The following is a 19,644-nucleotide window of genomic DNA, read 5'->3' as shown; positions in this document are numbered from 1 at the left end:
CACTACGCAACCAGGGTTTCCTTGTTGCTCTAATATCTACCATATATATGCTGTGAGGATCACACATTACTTCTATTACATCTCAAATGTGCAGAAAAATTACAGTGTCTCTTTTTTATCTACAGTTTATCTGATCTTTCTCACAGTCTCTACCTGCTAGGTAGAGGTAAAACTAAAGCTACTTCATTTAGCTCAATCCTTTTTAGAATTCAGCTAATTATAATAATTCACATAGTGTTCATAGGTAATAATCCTTGGGGGTTGACTGCTGGTGACTGCTCAGCCTCTCTTATGTGGGCTGCAACCCCGTTTCTGGCTCCTGTCTATATCTGGGCACACGGGGAAAGGGCTCGAGTGGCCTCAGGGCTGTGGAGCAGAGGAGTTCTTGGGTCTACATCATGTCCCTTGCATTTTTTTCTGGCCCGGCAATGGAGTAGAGGTTGAATACCCTAGGAGTCTAAGAGGCCTGGACCCCTGTGCCTTTTTCTCCCATAATTTCCCAGCACTGGAAATGTGGACTTTCCCACATGGCATATCATACCTGACCCATTTCCTGGGTATCCAACATCTTTCCCCTCCCTTCTTTCTTACCTAATGTCTACTCCATAAAGAATGGCAAAAATGCTCACTTTCCTAGCCTTTCTTTAAGCTCCAGTCTGGCCCATGAGACAGAAGGGGGCACGTACTTGAAGGCTTTGGGGAAAGACTTTTCACTTCCTGAAAAAAAGAGTGTCCTCTGGCCTCCCTGGTCCTGCATCCTGCCTTTTGTTGTGGTGGGACAAGGGTGCCTTGTGGTGCTTCAGGCAGCCACCCTGTGACAATGAGGAAAAACCTTGTCATGGCTGAGCTGCTGATTTGGCCCAGCATCACCCACCTCCAGACTTTGTGTTAAGTGAACCCAAGTGTCTTATGGTTGGGTTTTCTCTTTCGTGCCAGTAAGAAGCACCCTGGTTGTTGTTAGTTGCCTTTGAGTCAGCTCTGATTCATGGCAAGCCCATGCACAACAGAACAAAACCTTGCCCAGCTCTGTGCCATCTTCACAACCAGTCACTGGTCTGCTTGAGTCCATTGTTGCAGTCACTGTGTATTTTGAGTGCTGTCCAATCTAGGGGACTCGTCTTTCAGAACTATATTGGACAATATTCTGTTGTGATCTTTAGGGATTTCATTGGTTAATGTTCACATCTTTCTTTCCTAGTCTGTCTTAGTCTGAAAGCTCCACTGAAACCTGCCCACCATAGGTGGCCCTGATGGTCAGCATCATAGCAACATGCAAGCCTCCACAGTATGACACTCTGACAAACGGGGGCTGGAGAAGCACCTTATCATGGTCCATGTCCTTCCTCTACCATAGAGCAGCGAGCCTCTTGGCTCAGCCACCATAGGCAGGGCAACTTTTCTAAACTAAGGGGAAAGTCCTTAAGATGACTCCTCCAGGCTGAATCCAGAATGTTCCTTAGAAGCAAGGATGGCGAGACTGTGTTTCACATACTTTGGACATGTTGTCAGGAGGGATCAGTCCCTGGAGAAGGAAATCATGTTTGGCAAAGTACAGGGTCAGTGGGAAAGAGGAAGACCCCGAAGGAGACGGATTGACACAGTGGCTGCAACAATGGGCTCAAGCATAACAACGATTATAAGGAAGGCGCAGGACTGGGCAGTGTTTCGTTCTGTGGTACATAGGGCCACTAAGAGTTGGAACTGACTCAACGGCACCTAACAACAACAACAACAAAAGGGATTTGGGCAATTCATTCTCTTCACCAAGCCTGGTGTTGTACCTTCATTTCTCACTGGAGCCTTGAAGTCCCCTCCCTCTCAGGCGTTGTAGCAGTCGACCTCAAGACTTGACTTCAGGAGTGAATGGCTGCAAAGGTAAATGAGTGTGAGTAGAATTAGAAGGCATCACTTTCTGTTCACACGAAGAGGGCAGTGGTGGTTCAGTGGTAGAATTCTCGCCTTCCATGAGAGAGACCTGGGTTCAGTTCCTGGTCAATGTATCTCACGTGCAGCCACCTCTTCTCTGTCAGTGGGGGCTTGTGTGTTGCTGTGATGCTGAACACGTTTCGGCAGAGCTTCCAAACTAAACTGAACTAGAAAGAAGGACCTAACAGCCTACTTCTGAAAATCAGGCAGCGAAAACCCTTTGGATCACAGCAGCACAATCTGCAACAGATCACAGGGATGGTGCAGGACCAAGCGGCGTTTTGTTCCATTATGTGTGGGGTTGCTGTGAAATGAGGGCTAGAGGTAAAACTAAACCCGCTTTATTTAGCTCAGTCCTTTCTAGAATTGACAGCAACTAACATACATAGTCCTGGTGGTCAGTGGTTAGGAGCTTAGCCACTAACCGAAAAACCTGCAGTTCATATCCACTAACCGCTCTTTGGAGTTCTACTCTGTCCTGTAGAGTCGCTATGAGGTTCCTGGGTGAAGAAGCTCCCAGTCCAGGGAAAGACTGATGACAAGGACCTTCCTCCAGAGCCGACAGAGAGAGAAAGCCTTTCCGTGGAGCTGACACCCCGAATTTGGACTTGTAGCCTACTTTACTCTGAAGAAATAAATTTCTCTCTTTTTAAAGCCATCCACTTGTGGTACTTCTGTTATAGCAGCACCAGATGACTAAGACACCAGGTGTTATGGAGTGAATCGTGTCCCTCAAAACATGTCCTGAATTCCTGGCCCTAGTACCTGTGGATGTGATCCAGTTTGGAAATAGGGTTTTTCTTTTATTATGTTAATGAGGTCATACCAGTGTAGGATGGATCCTAAACCTGATCCCTTCTGAGTTATAAAAAGGCCAGAATAGACAGACTCACACACAGGGTGAAGCCAGATGCCAGGTGAGGATCCTCTACCAGGCAAGGAAGTCCAAGAAGCCAAGGAATGCTCAGGGCTACTGATGAAAAAGGAATCCACACAGCCAAGAACTCGATTTGGACTTTTAACCACAAACTGTGAGAAAATAAATTTCTGTTTTTAAAGCCACTCACTTGTGGTATTTGTGTTATAGCAGCACTTAGGTAACTAAGACACTAGGATTCAGGTATGGGGTCCTTCCACCTACTTGTAGCCTATGCTTAGTGCTAACCTACAGCTTCTCGTTCCCCTTGCTTTTCACCATTATTTCAGATGGATTTAATGAACTGTGGGATTAGAGCACCTTAACCTGGCCTGTGAGCCTTTCTGTTTTACATCTGATAGTGTATTGGGAGGCTACCACTGCTTCTAGATAATTTCCCACACAACAAGAGGGTTCTGTTCAGACAATGGTGAACTAAGGACCAAAACAGGAACTCTTTCTTTAAGCCAAGGTGTGGGTTACGAGCATATTTGTGGGATCATTAGGAAGGATATTGTTAGTTTAAGAAAACTCCCTTGTCTTTCCTTGTGAAAGGGGGGAGGGCTGGTATGTGGAAATATCCAAAAGACGTAAACCTGTTAGGAAACGTTAATTAGTCAGAAAGAGACACATACGCGGCAAATTCAAGCACATGTAACTCACCAGAAGGTATCAGTGATTATAAGGAAAGAAGGAGTCCCCGATTTGAAGGTCTAAGCAGAGAGATTACCGTTAGTAACAGGAGACTGAATGGTACTATTTTTAAGGTGTTTCTTTTTTTTTTTTTAATTGTGCTTTAAGTGAAAGTTTTCAAATCAAGCCGGTCTCTCTTACAAAACCTTGTATACACCTTGCTGTATACTCCTAGTTGCTTTCCCCCTAATGAGACAGCACATTCCTTCTCTCCACCCTGTGTTTCCACATCCATTCAGCCAGCTTCTGTCGCCCTCAGCCTTCACATCTCCTCTCCAGACAGGAGCTTTCCACAAAGTTTCATGTGTCTACTTGATTCAAGAAGCCCACTCCTCACCAGCATCGTTTTCTGTCTTATAGTCCAGTCCAATCCCTGCCTGTAAGAGTTGGCTTTGGGAACTGTTCCTGTCTTGGGCTAACAGAAGGTCTGGGTATCATGATCTCCAGGGTATCTCTAGTCTCATTCAGACTATTAAGTCTGGTCTTTTACCAGAATTTGGGTTCTGCATCCCACTGCTCTCCTGCTACCTCAGGGATTCTCTGTTGTACTCTCGGTCATGGCAGTCATCGGTTGTAGCCAGGCACCATCTAGTTCTTCTGGTCTCAGACTGATGTAGTCTTTGATTTATGTGGCCCATTCTGACTCTTGGGCTCATACTTACCTTGTGTCTTTGGAGCTCTTCAATCTCCTATGCTTCATGTGGGTTGAGACCAATTGTTGCGTCTTAGATGGCCGCTTGCTTGCGTTTAAGACCCCAGACACCACCCTCCAAAATGGGATGCAGAATGTGTTCTTAATAGTTTTTATTATGCCAATTGACCTAGATGTCCCCTGAAACTATGGTCCCCAAACCCTCGCGCCTGCTACACTGGCCTTTGAAGCATTCAGTTTATTCAGGAAACTTCTTTGCTTTTGGTATAGTCCAGTTGTGCTGACCTCCCCTGTGTTGTGTGTTGTTTTAAGGTATTTCTTAAGTGTTCTTCTCAGATGTCAGAGCCTGTCTATCTGCACTGCTCCTGCAGACAGGCTGTGCCTCAAACTTCCAGGCAGCCATGAGACTGCCAGGAATGAGGCACGGACATCCATGGGCATCAACCCTTCCATGGATGCTACGTGCGTCTGTAATTGAGCCACACACACAAGATACTTGCAAAGTGTTGGCAAAGTGAAAGCTATTATTACTATTTGTAGAAAGCAAACAGTAAACCATAAAACAGATTCTCAAAGGGGAAACACTTACCCTTCCCCAAATTACCCATGTCCAGGGCCAACACACTGTGGTTCAGGTCAAATGCTGCCTCTGACTACCACCACACTGCCTAGGAAGGCCTGCATGTCTCCCGGGGCTTCTGCTCTGTTGCCGAGCCCTGCTGGACCTTGCCTCACCAGCGGGGAGGCCCCTGCACAGGATCTTCAGAGCCTCTGTTATGGGGCTCTTCTGGGCCTCTGCCACTGGCTCTGCCATGCTGCCCAGACCTGCATGGTTCTCTATCTTACTGTCACACTACCTTGGCCCACGCTGCCCAAGTGCCCTTGTGGCTCCCACCGTGCTGCCCAGGGGGTAAGGAGTGTTGTACAGAGCTCACTCAGGCCTCTGGCCGTGCACAGGCAAGTGTTATAGCTCTTTAGCAGCAGGCAAGCCTCCTGCATGCATGCATTCCACCAGCAAACTCCTGCATGGAGGCACCCAGCTCTCTCTGAGTTGGCAAACCCACTGCAGCTGTCTCTTTCTCCATGGCCAAACAGGCCACTATCTTCCCATCGTCATCATCTGGGTCTAGGAGATTTTCATAGCAGGGATCCCAGGTCCAAAGGACACCCTCCACTCCAGACTCTTTTTGAAGGTAGTGAGGTCTCCTCAAATCTCTGCAGGACTGGCCCTTATGTAAGCCTAGCAGGATGGCAAAATAGACCAATTCCCTAGATGGACCACAAGGGGCTCAATCCTATTGGGTGGATTTTCAAGCCACTATTTGCATAGTAAATTGACCAATCCCTCACAAGATTGTGGCCCAGCTAATCATTTTGTGGGAGCTACAAGACCATGGCTAGAAAGGCCATATAAAAGCAATTCATTGCATTGTATCGGATCTTAACATTGCCTTTAGGCTGGACATTTTTGGGTGGCAAAATATTTGGTGGTGGTGTTGTTGTCGTTAGGTGCCATCGAGTCAGTTCCAACTCATAGAGACCCTATGTACAATAGAACGAAACGCTGCCCAGTCCTGTACCATCCTCACAATCATTGCTATGTTTGAGCCCATTGTTGCCAGCCATTGTGTCAATCCATCTCATTGAGGGTCTTCCTCTTTTTCACTGACTCTGTCCTTCTCCAAGGACTGGTCCCTCCTGATAACATGTCCAAAGTAAGTGAGATGAAATTTCTCCATCCTTGCTTCTAAGGAGCATTCTGGCTGTACTTTTCCAAGACATATTTGTTTGTTATTCTGGCCTTCCATGATATATTCAATACTCTTTGCCAATATCATAATTCAAATGCGTCAGTTCTTCTTCAGTCTTCTTCCCTTCATTGTCCAGCTTTCGCATCCATATGAGACAACTGAAAATGCTATGGCTTGGGTCAGGCACACCTTAGTCATCAAATCACTCATTCCTACATACATAGGTGGTACAATGGGTTGCGTGAAACTTATCAACAGAGAATAGCTATTCTAAAGGCAAACACTGGAAGATTTCCTCTGTGTAATCAGGTCTAGTTTATTTGTGTCAAGAATTGTGAAGGGTCTGAGATATTATCCTGCTTGCAAGCCTGCCATAATTTCATGGGTACTAGCAGAAGACACAAGACTCCTGGGTTAAAGATAAATAACTTTAAAAAATTTTTATTTTATTGTGTTTTATTCAAACTTTTATATACAAATTATTTTGGGACATTGGTTGCAAATCCCACAATGTGTCAGCAGTCTCCCTCTTTCTCTTTCCACCCAGGGTTCCCTGTGTCCATTGGTCCAGTTTTCCTGTCCCTTCCTGCCTTCTCGTCTTGCCTTTGAGCCACAGTGGCCCATTTGGTCTCGTATATTTGATTAAGCTAAGAAGCATGTTCCTCAGGCGTTGCTGTTTGTTTTACAGGCCTGTCTAACCTTTGGCCGAAAGGTGAACTTCCGGAGTAGCTTCAGCTCTGAGTTAATAGACTGTCTGGGGGCCACAGTCTCGGGGGTTACTCCAGTCTCTGTCAGAACAGTAAGTCTGGTCTCTTTTTGTGCATTTGAATTTTGTTCCACATTTTTCTCCTGCTCTGTCTGGAGTCCTCTGAAGATATATTACCTTATTACTTGTAGCGTAGGAAGTATCATGAGCATCAGCATGTCTGCGTCATTCCCATTGCCCCTAATCCCTCCCAGCATGACCTGGATGGGCTCAGATGGATGCCTGCAACACAGTAGGATGCATTTTGGGGCAGGAAACCTGACCTTAGGAACCATGTCTTTTACCTGAGGCATAAAAGATCTTTGCTTGTCTCTTCGCTTCAGAGGGAGACAGCAGGTCTGTCTTCCAAGGTTGTTCACTATACAAACACCCTTGAAAATATAATCCAGAAGAAGGGACTGTTTGGATCACCTCCTGGTCACCCCATTCATTGATGATGGAGGAATTCTGACCTGAGGATTATGGGATAGCTGAAGACATGACAACCAATGCTGGTCAGATAAGATCTACAGCAGTTTATTAGTTACATATACCACAGCCCGGGGGACACCGCACACCAGGGGCTGTGAAAAAGCAGGGCTGTGGAAGGCAGGCTTTATAGTGCCAAGCGGGTTGGGTGCCTCCCGTTTCCTGAGGGAGGATGTGATTGGCTTGTTTGAATAATTTTGTGAGTTGGCAGGGATAGGTATTCAAGGATAAACAGTGCCTGGTTTTTCAGCTGGGAGGGTTGTTTGGCTAGGGAACCTTATCTTCAGGAACAGAGTGGGAAGGGGAACTTGTGGTTAGGCCTTTGGACGACGTCCTGATTTCACCAGGTGTCAGGGCAGCACATAACCTCGAACCTCAGTTTTAGGTTTTACACCACAAAGACAGTTGTTAGTGTCCCACTCATAAGACATCCAGAAACGTTAAAGTCTCACAGAAAATTGTCGGTATCCTAAATACATCGATTTCAACACCAGGTTATACAGAGGGGGAAAAAAGCATTAATATTTGTTTCTAACATGTTGCACTTATAAATGAAGTAGATATATTTTCTCTATCTTTATTTTTTCCTTCTAAATTCAATTTTAGACAGTTTTAAGATCTCAATACAAGAATAGGCAAACTTTTTCTTAATGGGTGAGAGAGTAATTATTTTAGGTTTTGTGGGCCACGTATTCTCTCTCACAAGTAATCAACTCTGTATTCGTAGTTTGGAAGCAGCCATAGATAACGTGTAAATAAATGTGCATGGCTGTGTGCCAATAACACTTTATTTAAAATACAGGTGACCTGCCCATAGGCCATAGTTTGCCAATCCTTACTCTAAGACATGATTTTTTCCTTGATATTTGGTAACCTGAATAGTTTAAATGTTTTTAATTTTTTTTTAATTAACGCATTTTTTAAAATTTTACTGTGCTTTAGGTGAAAGTTTACAGTGCAGATTAATTTCTTCTTCAAAAATTTATACACAAATAGCTTTGTGACACTAGTTGCAATCCTTGCAGTGTGTCAGCACTCTCTCCTGCTCCCTTTCCACCCCAGTTTTCCTGTCCTTTCCTGCCTCCTTGTCTTTGCTTTTGGGCAGGTGTTACCCATTTGATCTCATATGCTTCATTGAATTGAGAAGCACGTCCCTCAAATGTGTTATTGTTGGTTTTATAGGCCTGTCTGATCTTTGGCTGAAAGGTGGACTTTGGGAGTAGCTTCAGTTCTGAGTTAGCAGGGTATCCGGGGGCCATAATCTTCGGAGTTCCTCTAGCCTCTGTCAGATCAGTGAGTCTGACCTTTTTATGTGAACTTGAATTTTGTTCTACATTTTTCTCCCCCTCTGTCTGGGAAACTCTGTTTATTTTTCAGTTTTCAGGTTGGCCAGGTCACTGCTTGTCTCAGCATGATGTCAAATAAAATAAAACAAAACACCTACTTGGATGCCAAAGAGACATTTAAATGAAATTTAAAGCTTTGACTACCCACCCTAAAGTCTCTTAAAACAGTGCAAAGAGAAATTACATTGCATAGCACATTGGAAAATGTGCTAAAATTTATGTCTGTCCAACTATATACCCCGTATACAGCTCATGAACCAAAACACCAAAACCAAACCTGTTGCCATCAAGTCAATTGTGACTCATAGTGACCCTATAGGACAGAGTAGAACTGCCCCATAGGGTTCCCAAGGAGCAGCTGGTAGATAGCTCATGAAGAATCTCTGATTTCATTCCTTCTCAAACTCTGTGTCAAAATTCTTACCCACCTTGGTTTATTTGTTTATTCCCTCTTCTAGCTTTGACCGAGCTCTTTGTTATATGAATAAATTTATCCTTGGGCTTTGTCGTTTCCACCGGGAATCACCAAATCAATTTTTTGACTCATAGCAACCCCATGTGACAGAATAGAGCTGCCCCATAATGTGTTGTAATCTTTCCAGAGGCAGATTGCTAGGTCTTTCTTCCTCAGAGCCATTGGGTAGGTTTAAACCACCAAACTTTGGGTTAGCAGCTAAATACTTAACAGTTCCACCACCAGGGCACCTTTTTAAAACCCTGGGCTTCAAAAATTTTTATTCTTTACTCACTGTATTGATCAGTTAAAAACAAAACTCTGGAGCATGAAAGGCTGGAAGGGAAATTGAATATGTATGTTGTTTAGCCCTCCTCTTCTACATTTAAGGATTTTAAAGAGAGTAAATTTTGATAACAAAACCACTTTTTCCTATGTAAGTCGTGTAAAAATAAGATATCATCATACTTAGCTTTTAGGAGACTTGGGGAACCCTGGAAAGCATTTAATAAGTCCTCATTCTACCTCCCCTTCTGTAGATGATGGAACAAATCAGTGAAGAGGCTTGCCTTATGTATTTGTATATATCCATATCCAGATATTATTTATGAATTTCAGAAGGTAGTTTGGGTAATGGGCAATACTGGTTGGGGAACTCTTAATCCCCTGAATTTCTGTGATGTCAGTTAAACACTTCTCCACTCAATTCTCTCTCATTAAGAGTCTACTGTGTGCTAGACACTGGGATAGGTTCTAGGACTAGAAAATGAATGAGACACGGGTCTGGCCCTGGATCTTCACCCTATACTTACTTGCTGTCTGATCTGGGCAGCTATGTCACCTATCTAGACTCTAAAATGGGGAAAATAAATTTAGCCCCTTCCCCCCCCAATTTTTTTTTTTTTTTTTGGATTATTGTAAGGATTAAACAGTAGATAACATGTAAAACCCTTAAAATATTGCCTGGCACAAAGTAATCCTACATTAAGTGTTAGCTGTCGTCCTTGGTATAATTAACAAAAGAGCCAGAAAAGTAAATTTTTTTTACAGTGTGGTGTGCTAAGTGTTATGATTCAGATTAAAAGAAGATTGCTGTGGGTGAAAGGATGAAGGACATCTAACTTTATTCTGGGGGGAGCAGGGAGGCCTTACTAGAAAAAGCAATTCCTGAATTAAGATCTGGAGGATGAACAGGAATCAGCAAGACAAAGAGTGAAGAACGGGCATTGCATAGAGATAAGGTTTAAGCAAAGGTTCACAGACCAGGGTGTGTTTAGAGAAGCCAAAAGTGCTTGTATTATGAGAAGAACCTACCAATAAAATAGGGTAAAGAAGTATGTGCGGTCCAGTTCATAAAGGATCTTGCTTTTCATTCTCAGGAGTTTGGTCTTTATCCTACAGGCTGTGAGGAGCCAGGGAGTGGCAGTGGAGTGACACTGATAGATTTTAATAAGATAATTATGGCACCAGATTACTGTCTAGATGGGGAAAAAACTGTTGATAGCTGAGGGACCAGTGAGGAGGTAGTTGTAGTAAACCAAGTGAGAAGGACTAGATCCTGGTGGCACAGTGGTTAACAGCTCAGCTGCTAACCAAAAGGTCAGCTGTCCAAATCTACCAGCTGCTCCTTGGAAACCCTATGGGGCAGTTCTACTCTGTCCTATAGGGTCGCTATGAGTTGGAATTGATTGGATGGCAAAAAGTTTGGGTTGTAACCTCAAATGGTTACAGAGACCAAGCAGATGCCATAACCGAGTACATCCAGATAAGTGGGAACAGTGGCAACTTGGAGTGCGTGCCCTGTATTAGGGAATGTCATAACTTCAACTTGAAGATCTCCCTTTAAAATTCCTTGGAGAACAGGCATGTCAATGACAGATTCTCTCAGCTTTTGTAATCTAAGAAAATATTTTGTCTTCGTTTTTGAACATAATTTTCATTGAGTACAGGATTATGAAATTGTGATTCGAAAAGTTTTTTTCCCGCCTTCAGCACCTTAAAGATGCCATTCCATTGCCTCCTGGTTTGCATTGTCTCAGATGAAAAGTCAGCTGTTATTGTTGTTCCCTTGTAAGCAGCGTGTCTCTAAGAATTGCTTTTATCACTGATTTTTGACAAAAGATCATGGTATAGTTTGGTGTGGTTTTCTATGTATTTCTTGTGTGGAGTTTGTTGAGCTCCTAGATTCTGTAGGTATATATATATTTTTCAAATCAAGTTTCAAGAAAAAAATTGACCGTATTTCTTCATACAGTTTTTTTTTCTTGCCCATTTTATCTGTTCTCTACTACTGGTACATCAATTATGTGTACTATAAACTGCTTGATATTGTCTGACAGGTCATTAATGATCTGTTCATTTTTTTTTCAGCTCCTTTCCTATTTTCCAGTTTGGGTAGCTTATGTTGTCCTGCTTTAGGTAAACTGGTCATTTATTTTACAGTTTTTTTTTTCTTAATGTTCTATATCCTAAAGCCTATCCAGCGAATTTTTCATTTCAGATGTTTTAATTTTTATTTCTAGAATTTCCACTTAGTTCACTTTTAGAATTTCCATTTCCCTATTGAGATTCTTTATTTGCTACCACATTGTATTTGTGTTTTTCTTTAAACCTTTGAACATATTTATAATAGATTTTTGCAATTCTTTATCTGCTAATTCCATTATCTTTTATTTCTGGGTGCGTTTCTATAAAAATATAGACTTTCTTCCTGTTGCTTATGGGTTGTGATGTGCTGCTTGTCACATGTTTAGGAACTTTTGATTTTGCTTTAGACATCGTGTATGCTATGTTGTTTTGTGTCTGGATTTTGTCTTCTTCTTTAATAAAGTGTTGGGTTTTGTCCTGTCTGGCAGTTAATTTACTTGAAGACTAGCTTGATTCTTTCAGGGCAGGTTTTGTTAGGGTGGGTCTAGAGCAGAGCTTTCATCTAGCACTAGATTAGTCCTACTCTTATGGAATGGCCTTTCTGTGCTTCTACTGAATGCCTGAGGTGATGAGCAATTTTCTCCACTCAAGTCAGACTCAATTGTCTCCCATTTCGGCGAGAACTCTAGTAGTTATTCAGTTTACATCTCCTCAGAGGTTGTTTTTATCACATAGCTGTACTTTGCCTGGCCTTGTGGCATGGGCAGCTGAGGATCTGGCCAAAAACCCAAGAGATCCCCATTCAGACTTATGGAGCTCCCTCTTCTCTGGTAGCCTACCCTTCACCTGCCTCAGTGGCTCCCAATTCCATCTCTGTCTCCTAACCTCAGAGACTGCTGTGTTCTGTTTGGGCTTCCTCCTGTCTGTGCTGTAGTCCAGAAAGTGCCTCCAGGAAACAAGGCAATAGTTGGACTCACCTCATTATTTCCTTTCTCTCAGGGATCACAGTCTGATACTGCCTATTGTTCATATATTTTGTCCAGTTTTAGAGTGATTTATGATGGGAGGACTAGTTACTCCAACATAATCAGAAGTGGAAATCCACATGGGTGATTTGCAAAGAGTTCCCATTTGTTGGCTTCTGTTTTCTATGTGATCTGGTATACAATGTCATCCCCAGAATGTGCAAAATGAAAGTTCAAAGGGAATGGAGAAGGCTAAACATGAAGAAGAATCAAGCCACCATTGAGTGCCCAGATAGGTCTGAGGCAATGAATTTATAGTGGCAGCAATGAATGGCATACACCAGCCAAGCTCAGTGGACAGGGCAGGCCTGTAGACAGTAAACAAATCGTGTGTGCCTGGTGGTGTACAGAGGAATTGGTGAAGTGGGGTCCATGGAAATCAGGCAGGAGAAGGAAGGAAGAATAGCCAGGATGGTGCTACCAGAGTGAAAACAGAGAGGTTGGAGATTAGAAGGTCTTAGGATTTAGAGAACAAGTGTGGTGGGAGTTAAAGAGAGACTCTTAGAATATTAGAACAGAAAAGACGTTTGCATCTTAACTTTCAGAGGTAGAACACAAGTTCTGGGTTACAAACCGACTCTGAATATGGTCATGGAGAAGGGTGGCAGAAGTGGAGTAGGTGTGGAGGGCCCTATAGATGAGGAGGAAATAAAAATATAAGTGACTAGGAATTTTGATGAGAAGCCCATTGGAATGCTGAAACTGCCTAGGATGTTGGCAAGTCTCAGTGTGACAAGGAATACAGAGAACTGGGCACTAAAATACTTAACAAAGGAGACAGGCTGACTGAAGTCAGTAGGCGACAGTAGGGTTGGGCATTGGGAGGACTACAATTTAAAGCCTGGGTCTCTAAGGAGCATGGTTCTTACATGAGGATGGAGACATGAAGTTCAAGGTCAGTGCCCAGCCTCTCAGCCTGAGCCCATGTGGTGAGGGCGTGGCCACAAAGTACAGTTGTGGAAGTCATGTTGTGTCTACCAGCTCCCCAATCAAGTAGGATACCCCTTGCATTATAGACATCACATTTATTATGATAATTTCCCAACAGGTGGAAGTAGCTTGTCTTGAAGAAAATGTGCCTTTTTCTAATGTGCACAAAAGTACTGTGTGGGCTAGAGGTGGTTCTAGGTGGGGACCAGTGCTTCTCCACGTGAGACAGAACTTAGGGAAGCATCTCAGGTAAGATGCAAGCTTCTCTTACAGCCAGGAGGGGACAAGAGGCCTAAGAGCTTGAGGATGATGAGGGGTTTGTTTGTCCTGGATCAGGCTGATTCAGCAGGAATGCTGGAAGGTTCAGGTGGGGCTGGTGGTGGGAAGTTGGGTCAAGGGGGAGAAAGCATAGAGGATACTGGGGATGAGAATATAAGAGACAATGGACAAATCAGAGCACTTTTGTCTTGGTGGTGACTAAGGTAATAGGGATGTGGGATGGGGAAAGTTTTACCTTTCCAAGGTTTCCAAAAGACTAAGTCCCAGTGGTCACTTGGTGAGTGAATGGTCAGGGTTCTGGTCTGGTATAGCTCAGGCTTAACCTGGAAGAAGCCCTGGAAAATAGAGGTCAGTTCTCTCGACTCTGAAGACAGAGCCTGCTCTTGGGTCAAAGTTTTTAGATTCCATGAATCTGTGGGTCACTGGCTGCTCAATTCATGGTTTACAGATTGCCAACCTCCTGCTAATTTCTTGTGCAGTGAAGAACTTAGGACCTTCCTTTCTCCCCACCATATCTCCCTCTTTTTCCTCTGGGCTTTCTCTCTTATCCTCATATACCAAAAAAAAAAAAAAGACCAAACCCAGTGCCACTGAGTCGATTCGATTCATAGTGACCCTGTAGGGCAGAGTAGAACTGCCCCATAGAGTTTCCAAGGAGCGCCTTGTGGATTCGAACTGCCAACCCTTTGGTTAGCAGCCATAGCACTTAATCAGTACGCCACCAGGGTTTCCTATCCTCATATATCATACTCATATATCATACCCCCGGCAGGTCTTTGTACCCAGTGCCATCTTGTAGGACAGGTGTGGACTTCCCTTGCATACAGCCACCACCTGTTTATCAGTGGAGGTTTGAGTGTTGCTACAATGCTGAACAGGTTTCAGCCGAGCTTCCAGACTAAGACAGACTAGGAAGAAAGTTCTCGTGACCTACTTCTGAAAATCATTGGATCACAAAAGTCCGATCCACAGCTGATCGTGGGGACGGGGCAGAACCAGAACCAGGTAGTGAGCGTTTCATGGTATCGCTCATGGGATCACCATAAGCTGGGGGCCAACTCAATGGCAGCTAACAAGAACAGAGTCCCCACGGAGGAAATAGCAATGAACTTCAGGGGTTTGCTGAAAATGAACTTGTTATTACCAACCACCCATCTTGGCTTCTCCGTTTACCTGGTCAGCTTCATCTCCACGGAGAGAAGCCTATGTTCTTGAAGATGGAGACAAGGGAATTCAGACAAGGTTGACAGCACCGAGCCTGGGAGAGGTGTCTAACTGTGGGGCCTTGGATGAGTTTCCTGGGGTCCTCGAAGGTTCTCCCATCCCTTGGGGAAGGGTCTTCTCTATGTCAGCAGCAGGCCCGTCCACTTTTCCCAATAGCGTTGGCCACAACAATTTTTAAGATTCCAGTGGTGGCTTGCACTTTATCAGAAGAAATGCATGGCTCACACCCCGCAGGGGATAAGCTGTGTGTCCACACTCTGCCCGGCACCGGATATCCACATGGCCAGCTTTCCACGTTGGCAACCTGGCTGTTAGCCTGACACGACCAGGCTCTCCGCCCAGGGTAGGGGAGGCCTCGATGGCTGCAGGGAGCTGGTTCCTGGGCAGGAAGCCTCACCTCTGGAGGGCATGGCCGTCCCTCACCTATGCTCTCAAATTCCTTTCCTAACAAAGGACTCAAAGGGTGGTGACACAGAGGAGAGCAGAAAGATTATCCGCCCGTGTTGAGCAAACAGAGAGGAGATTATAAAACACACTGCGGAGTGTGGACAGTGCATTTTGTAGGCAGCTCCTGGGAGAAGCTGTATACCTACAACATGGGACCTCGAGGTTTTGGGTTCCTGGTGGCTCTTCTCGTCCTGGGGCTGTGCGCCCTGGCAGTCAGCGAGAAGCCTTGTAAGTGAAAGCCCCAAAAGTAACCCTTTGCAGTTTAGTTTCTTCATCTGTGAAATGACGTGCTTCAGGCTGGGTGAGCCCGGAGCCCCCACTAGTCGTCCCCCAGGATGTAGGGATAAGTCTGCTGTCAGTAGTGCCTCTCTCAGTGGGTCTCTTAGTCCACAGTTTCTTTTATGTTTCTCTGAAGGAAAAAGAGGGCGAATGATCATTCCAGAGGGAAGCAGTTGAAACCATCTGTGAAGTTCTGGCCATGTAAACCAGTCTCCTGTGGGTGTTTGCACTGGCTTTGCCATTGCTCATGCAGGACTGGAGGGGGCTACGGGAGACCTCTAAGAAGGCCTCCATCCAGGGAAAGCTGTGGTAGCCAGGTGGGGAAGGGGCCAGGTCAGGAGGGCCAGCCCACTGAGGGCTCCTCTGAGTCCCATCTCCTCATCTCCTACTTTGACCATCTCCTGGTCCTCTGTTCATGCTCTTTCCAGAAGGTTATTCTTTCTTTCCTTTTTAATTCATAAAACAATTTCAGCAAGACCTCGTTAGTTTCTCAGGAGAGAATTGCATCATTCAAATATGGGCAGGATAAGACTCTGGGTTTTTTGGTGAAGGTGAAGCCCCATGAGCCAGGCGGGAGCGTGCGCCTGGCACTGGGGCTGGCTGACGAGGCTTCTTTCCCAGCCCCCTGCCGGTGCTCAAGGACAAGCCCAGAGAAAAGGAAGAACTGTGGCTTCCCTGGCATTACCAGCAACCAGTGCTTCGACTCCGGGTGCTGTTTCAACTCCAGTGTCCGTGGCGTCCCCTGGTGTTTCAATCCCCTTCCGGTGCAAGGTAATCTGCCTGGGAAAGGGAACCCTCCTCCAGGGGCTGTGTCCACAGCAGCAGGGCCAGGCTCTACCTTACCCTCCATCTGCCAGTGCTGTGGCTGCCCAGCCTTAGTCCAGCCCTGGCCCAGGCCAAAAGGAAAGGGACATTCGCAAACCTACCACAGTGTCTACCCCTCCCGGTACCTTGCCAGCTGCATGCCCTTCTGGCAAACAGTCATTTGAACCATATATTTGACTTTATTTGAAGAGCCAAAAAAAACTCAACTCCCTTGTAGCTCTGAAAGTATGACTTCCGAAGAAACTTATAAGGGAAATGAAACCATTTACCATAACATTAAGCTGCTAACAAAGCTCAGGTGTTAGGAAATTAAGTTAAGAATTCTAGGGTTATCTGTTGAGAATGAGTTTTATGCCAGTTCATATTATCAAAATGCCAAGTTGTTCACGCCAAGACATGAATGAAAGAAGACTGCCCAGGAGGATCATCCCCGTGGGCACGGAGCCTGGCACCCCTGGCCCCTCATCCACACTCTCAGGAAGGGTTTTGCTCCCCAGGACCATCAGTCAGGGGCTCATTTGGCTGTGGAAGTGAAACAAGACAGACAGCTGATTGTTAGTGAGGGGTTCCACCCTAGTGGAAGTGTTGTTGTGATATCCACACCTCGACCAAACCTTAAAGGGCATTCAGAAACATTTTGTCATCTTGGTACAGCTGACCATCCCTATTTTACAGAGGGGTATGTTGAGTCTGGAGCCCTGGTGGCACAAAGGTTAAGAACTTGGCTGCCAACTGAAAGGGTTGGAAGTTCGAATCCACCAGCCGCTCCTTGGAAACCCTAAGGGGCAGTTCTACTCTGTCCTATAGGGTTGCTACAAGTCAGAATCAACTCCACAGTGATGGGTTTGGTTTATATTGAGTCCAGAGAGGCAAAATGCTTTTCCCAAGGCCCCAGTCTTCAGTCTTCTGGCTACCACCCCAGGCTGGTTCATATGGATAGAGAGGACAGAGCCAGCCCTTCCCAGGCTCCAGCACTTAAAAGAAACAAAAACAAAATAAAACAAGTTGCCGTTGAGACCATTCTGACTCCTGGCAGCCCTATGTGTGTCAGCGTAGAACCATGTGCCACATGGTGTTCATGGCTGATTTTTTTTGGAAGTAGATCACCAAGCCTTTCTTCCAAGGCACCGCTGGGTGGACTCAAACCACCAACCTTCGGTTAGCAGCCTATCATGTTAACCCTTTGCACCGGCCAGGGTCTCGAACACTTAAATAATTCCTGGATTTTACAGTCCCAGAAGTCACAGCCCCTCAGGTACCTCAGATATGCTGAGGCTGTAAATCCAATGTTATTCCTAAAGGGAGGATAGGAATGGGTGTTTCTAGTCAGCCTCTGGCTTCATTGACTCTCTGTACTGTCCTTGCCCCCGAATCTGGTGACCCATGAGCAGACGCGGAGCAGTGTGTCATGGAAGTGGAAGCCCGCAAGAACTGCGGGTACCCCGGCATCAGCCCGGAAGAGTGTGCCTCCCGAAACTGCTGCTTTTCCGACACCATCCCTCAAGTGCCTTGGTGTTTCTTCCCTCTCTCTGTGCAAGGTAATGCAGCTGTAGGAGTCACCCCACTACCTCGTTCCTCAGGGTCAGTGGGAACTGGGGAGGCGGGAGTCACTGCCTAAATGCTGTCTGGGGCCAGGCCCGTGACTCCAGTGGGTGGCCATTTCAGGAAAAAAATGCGTAACAAGAAACATGGTACTGAACCAATCTGAAGGCAATTGTTCTTGGCAGTGACAGCCCCTCTTCGTTAAGCATAGAGCCTCCAGCATCCTGGTTGTATGCTTTGTGATGGCTGTAAAAATAGCATTTTCATTCTCAGCCACGCCCCCAGGTGTCTGCACAGAGTGCTGGGTTACCTATTTGACTGCCATTCAATCACCAATTTTAGATGCTACTAAGTGCTGGGCGCTGGGTTGGGTACCAGGGAGGAGGCCTAGAACAGAATGAGCATGGTCCCTCTTCTTGGGGACCTCACCCTTCTCCCACACGTGACCACATGAGACAGATTCTGCCCACAACATCCTGCTCTGATGACAGCTCAAGGAGGGTCCAGTCTGAGACGTGAATTTTGCCCACCAGTTATAATGCGTCTCTTTCCAATGAGTTTGGGAAGACAAAGAAAAATACACGGCCTATTCAAAACGTGAGAAGAGAATATACACAGATCCTTAGGATATCAAAAAGTACTCTAAAGAGTACAACCTTCAATTTTCGGAAATTTCCAAATGTACCTAAGGGTCCACCTGGAAGCTTTCTAATAGTTTGGGGAGAATGGACGCTACGGAGGACAATCTTGCTCTGGGGGATTTTGTCCCTTCCCTTAACCCCGGTGGGAGGGGAGCTTACCTTTTCAGTAGGAAGCTGCTGGTCAAAATGACCTGTTAAATAAATGCACCTGCCCTTCTTGGCGTGGGTACCCTTGTTCCCATGATGCTCTTACTGGCCATCTTGCATTTTAAATTTCTAGACTGTCATTATTAAGAAGTGCTGGCCTTGGAGAATTGACCTGGCTCACTGGATGCTCTTAAAAAAAAAAAAAAAAAAGAAGATTCACCATCTCATCAGCTTCACATTTCACGTTTCATGAATTCCTGTGCTTTCCTCGTCTTCTTTTTATTCTCCTCAATGATTTAACATATAATTTCTTCAAATAAAGAAAACCCTTCAAATTGGCTAAATTTCTTTTTGGCTTCATGGGCATGGCAGTGGTGATAGTGTGTCTGTAAGAATGTGTGAGTATGTATGTGTGCAGTTTTAACAATTTTTTCGTTTACTGTAAAAGCAACCTATTCATCAAATACAGGCTATTGTAGCAGCAATAAAGGACTCCATGTCAGTGGATTTTAACTCCCCGTCTGTTAAACTCATGGCTGTCAAGATGATTCCGATTCACAGCGCCCCTATAAGGACAGAGTAGAAATGCCCCATAGTGTTTCCAAAGCTATAATCTTTACGGAAGCAGACTGCCACATCTTTCTCCTGCAGAGCAGCTACTGGGTTCGAACCGCCGGCCTTTTGGTTAACAGCCCAACACTTAACCACTGTGCTGCCAGGGCTCCCGTAATTCCCCACACCCAGTCATTTTTATAAAAGTTCAAATGATTTTAGCCCTAAAAAACTCAGAGTAACGTCATTTCAGATCACAAATACATGATTCCTTCAGATTTACAAAATGGACCACAGACAACTTGCAAGGCAGCGTGTCATCTCCTCCCCTGAGCAGACACTGACCCTATTCCTGATGTGAGTAGAGGGGCCCTCCCAACTCTGCTCATCCATGTTTCTTCTTTTGACCTGACA

The 19,644-nt window shown here is 45.1% G+C and overlaps 1 protein-coding gene across 1 annotated transcript; it reads left to right on the top strand.

Moving 5' to 3' along the window:
* The first annotated feature begins 15,374 nt into the window (after positions 1 to 15,374).
* Positions 15,375 to 19,387, top strand: TFF2 (trefoil factor 2). Its single transcript, XM_064279803.1, has 4 exons — positions 15,375 to 15,472; positions 16,145 to 16,294; positions 17,740 to 17,886; positions 18,812 to 19,387. Exons 1-4 carry the CDS (start codon positions 15,394 to 15,396, stop codon positions 18,823 to 18,825), a joined length of 390 nt encoding a protein of 129 aa, XP_064135873.1. The 5' UTR covers positions 15,375 to 15,393; the 3' UTR covers positions 18,826 to 19,387.
* The last annotated feature ends 257 nt before the right edge of the window (positions 19,388 to 19,644 follow it).

The sequence above is a fragment of the Loxodonta africana genome, chromosome 2 (genome assembly GCF_030014295.1).
Source record: "Loxodonta africana isolate mLoxAfr1 chromosome 2, mLoxAfr1.hap2, whole genome shotgun sequence".
Taxonomy (NCBI): Eukaryota; Metazoa; Chordata; class Mammalia; order Proboscidea; family Elephantidae; genus Loxodonta; species Loxodonta africana.
The sequence above is the reverse complement of the archived record's forward strand: the minus strand, read 5'-3'. Positions and strand labels throughout refer to the sequence as shown.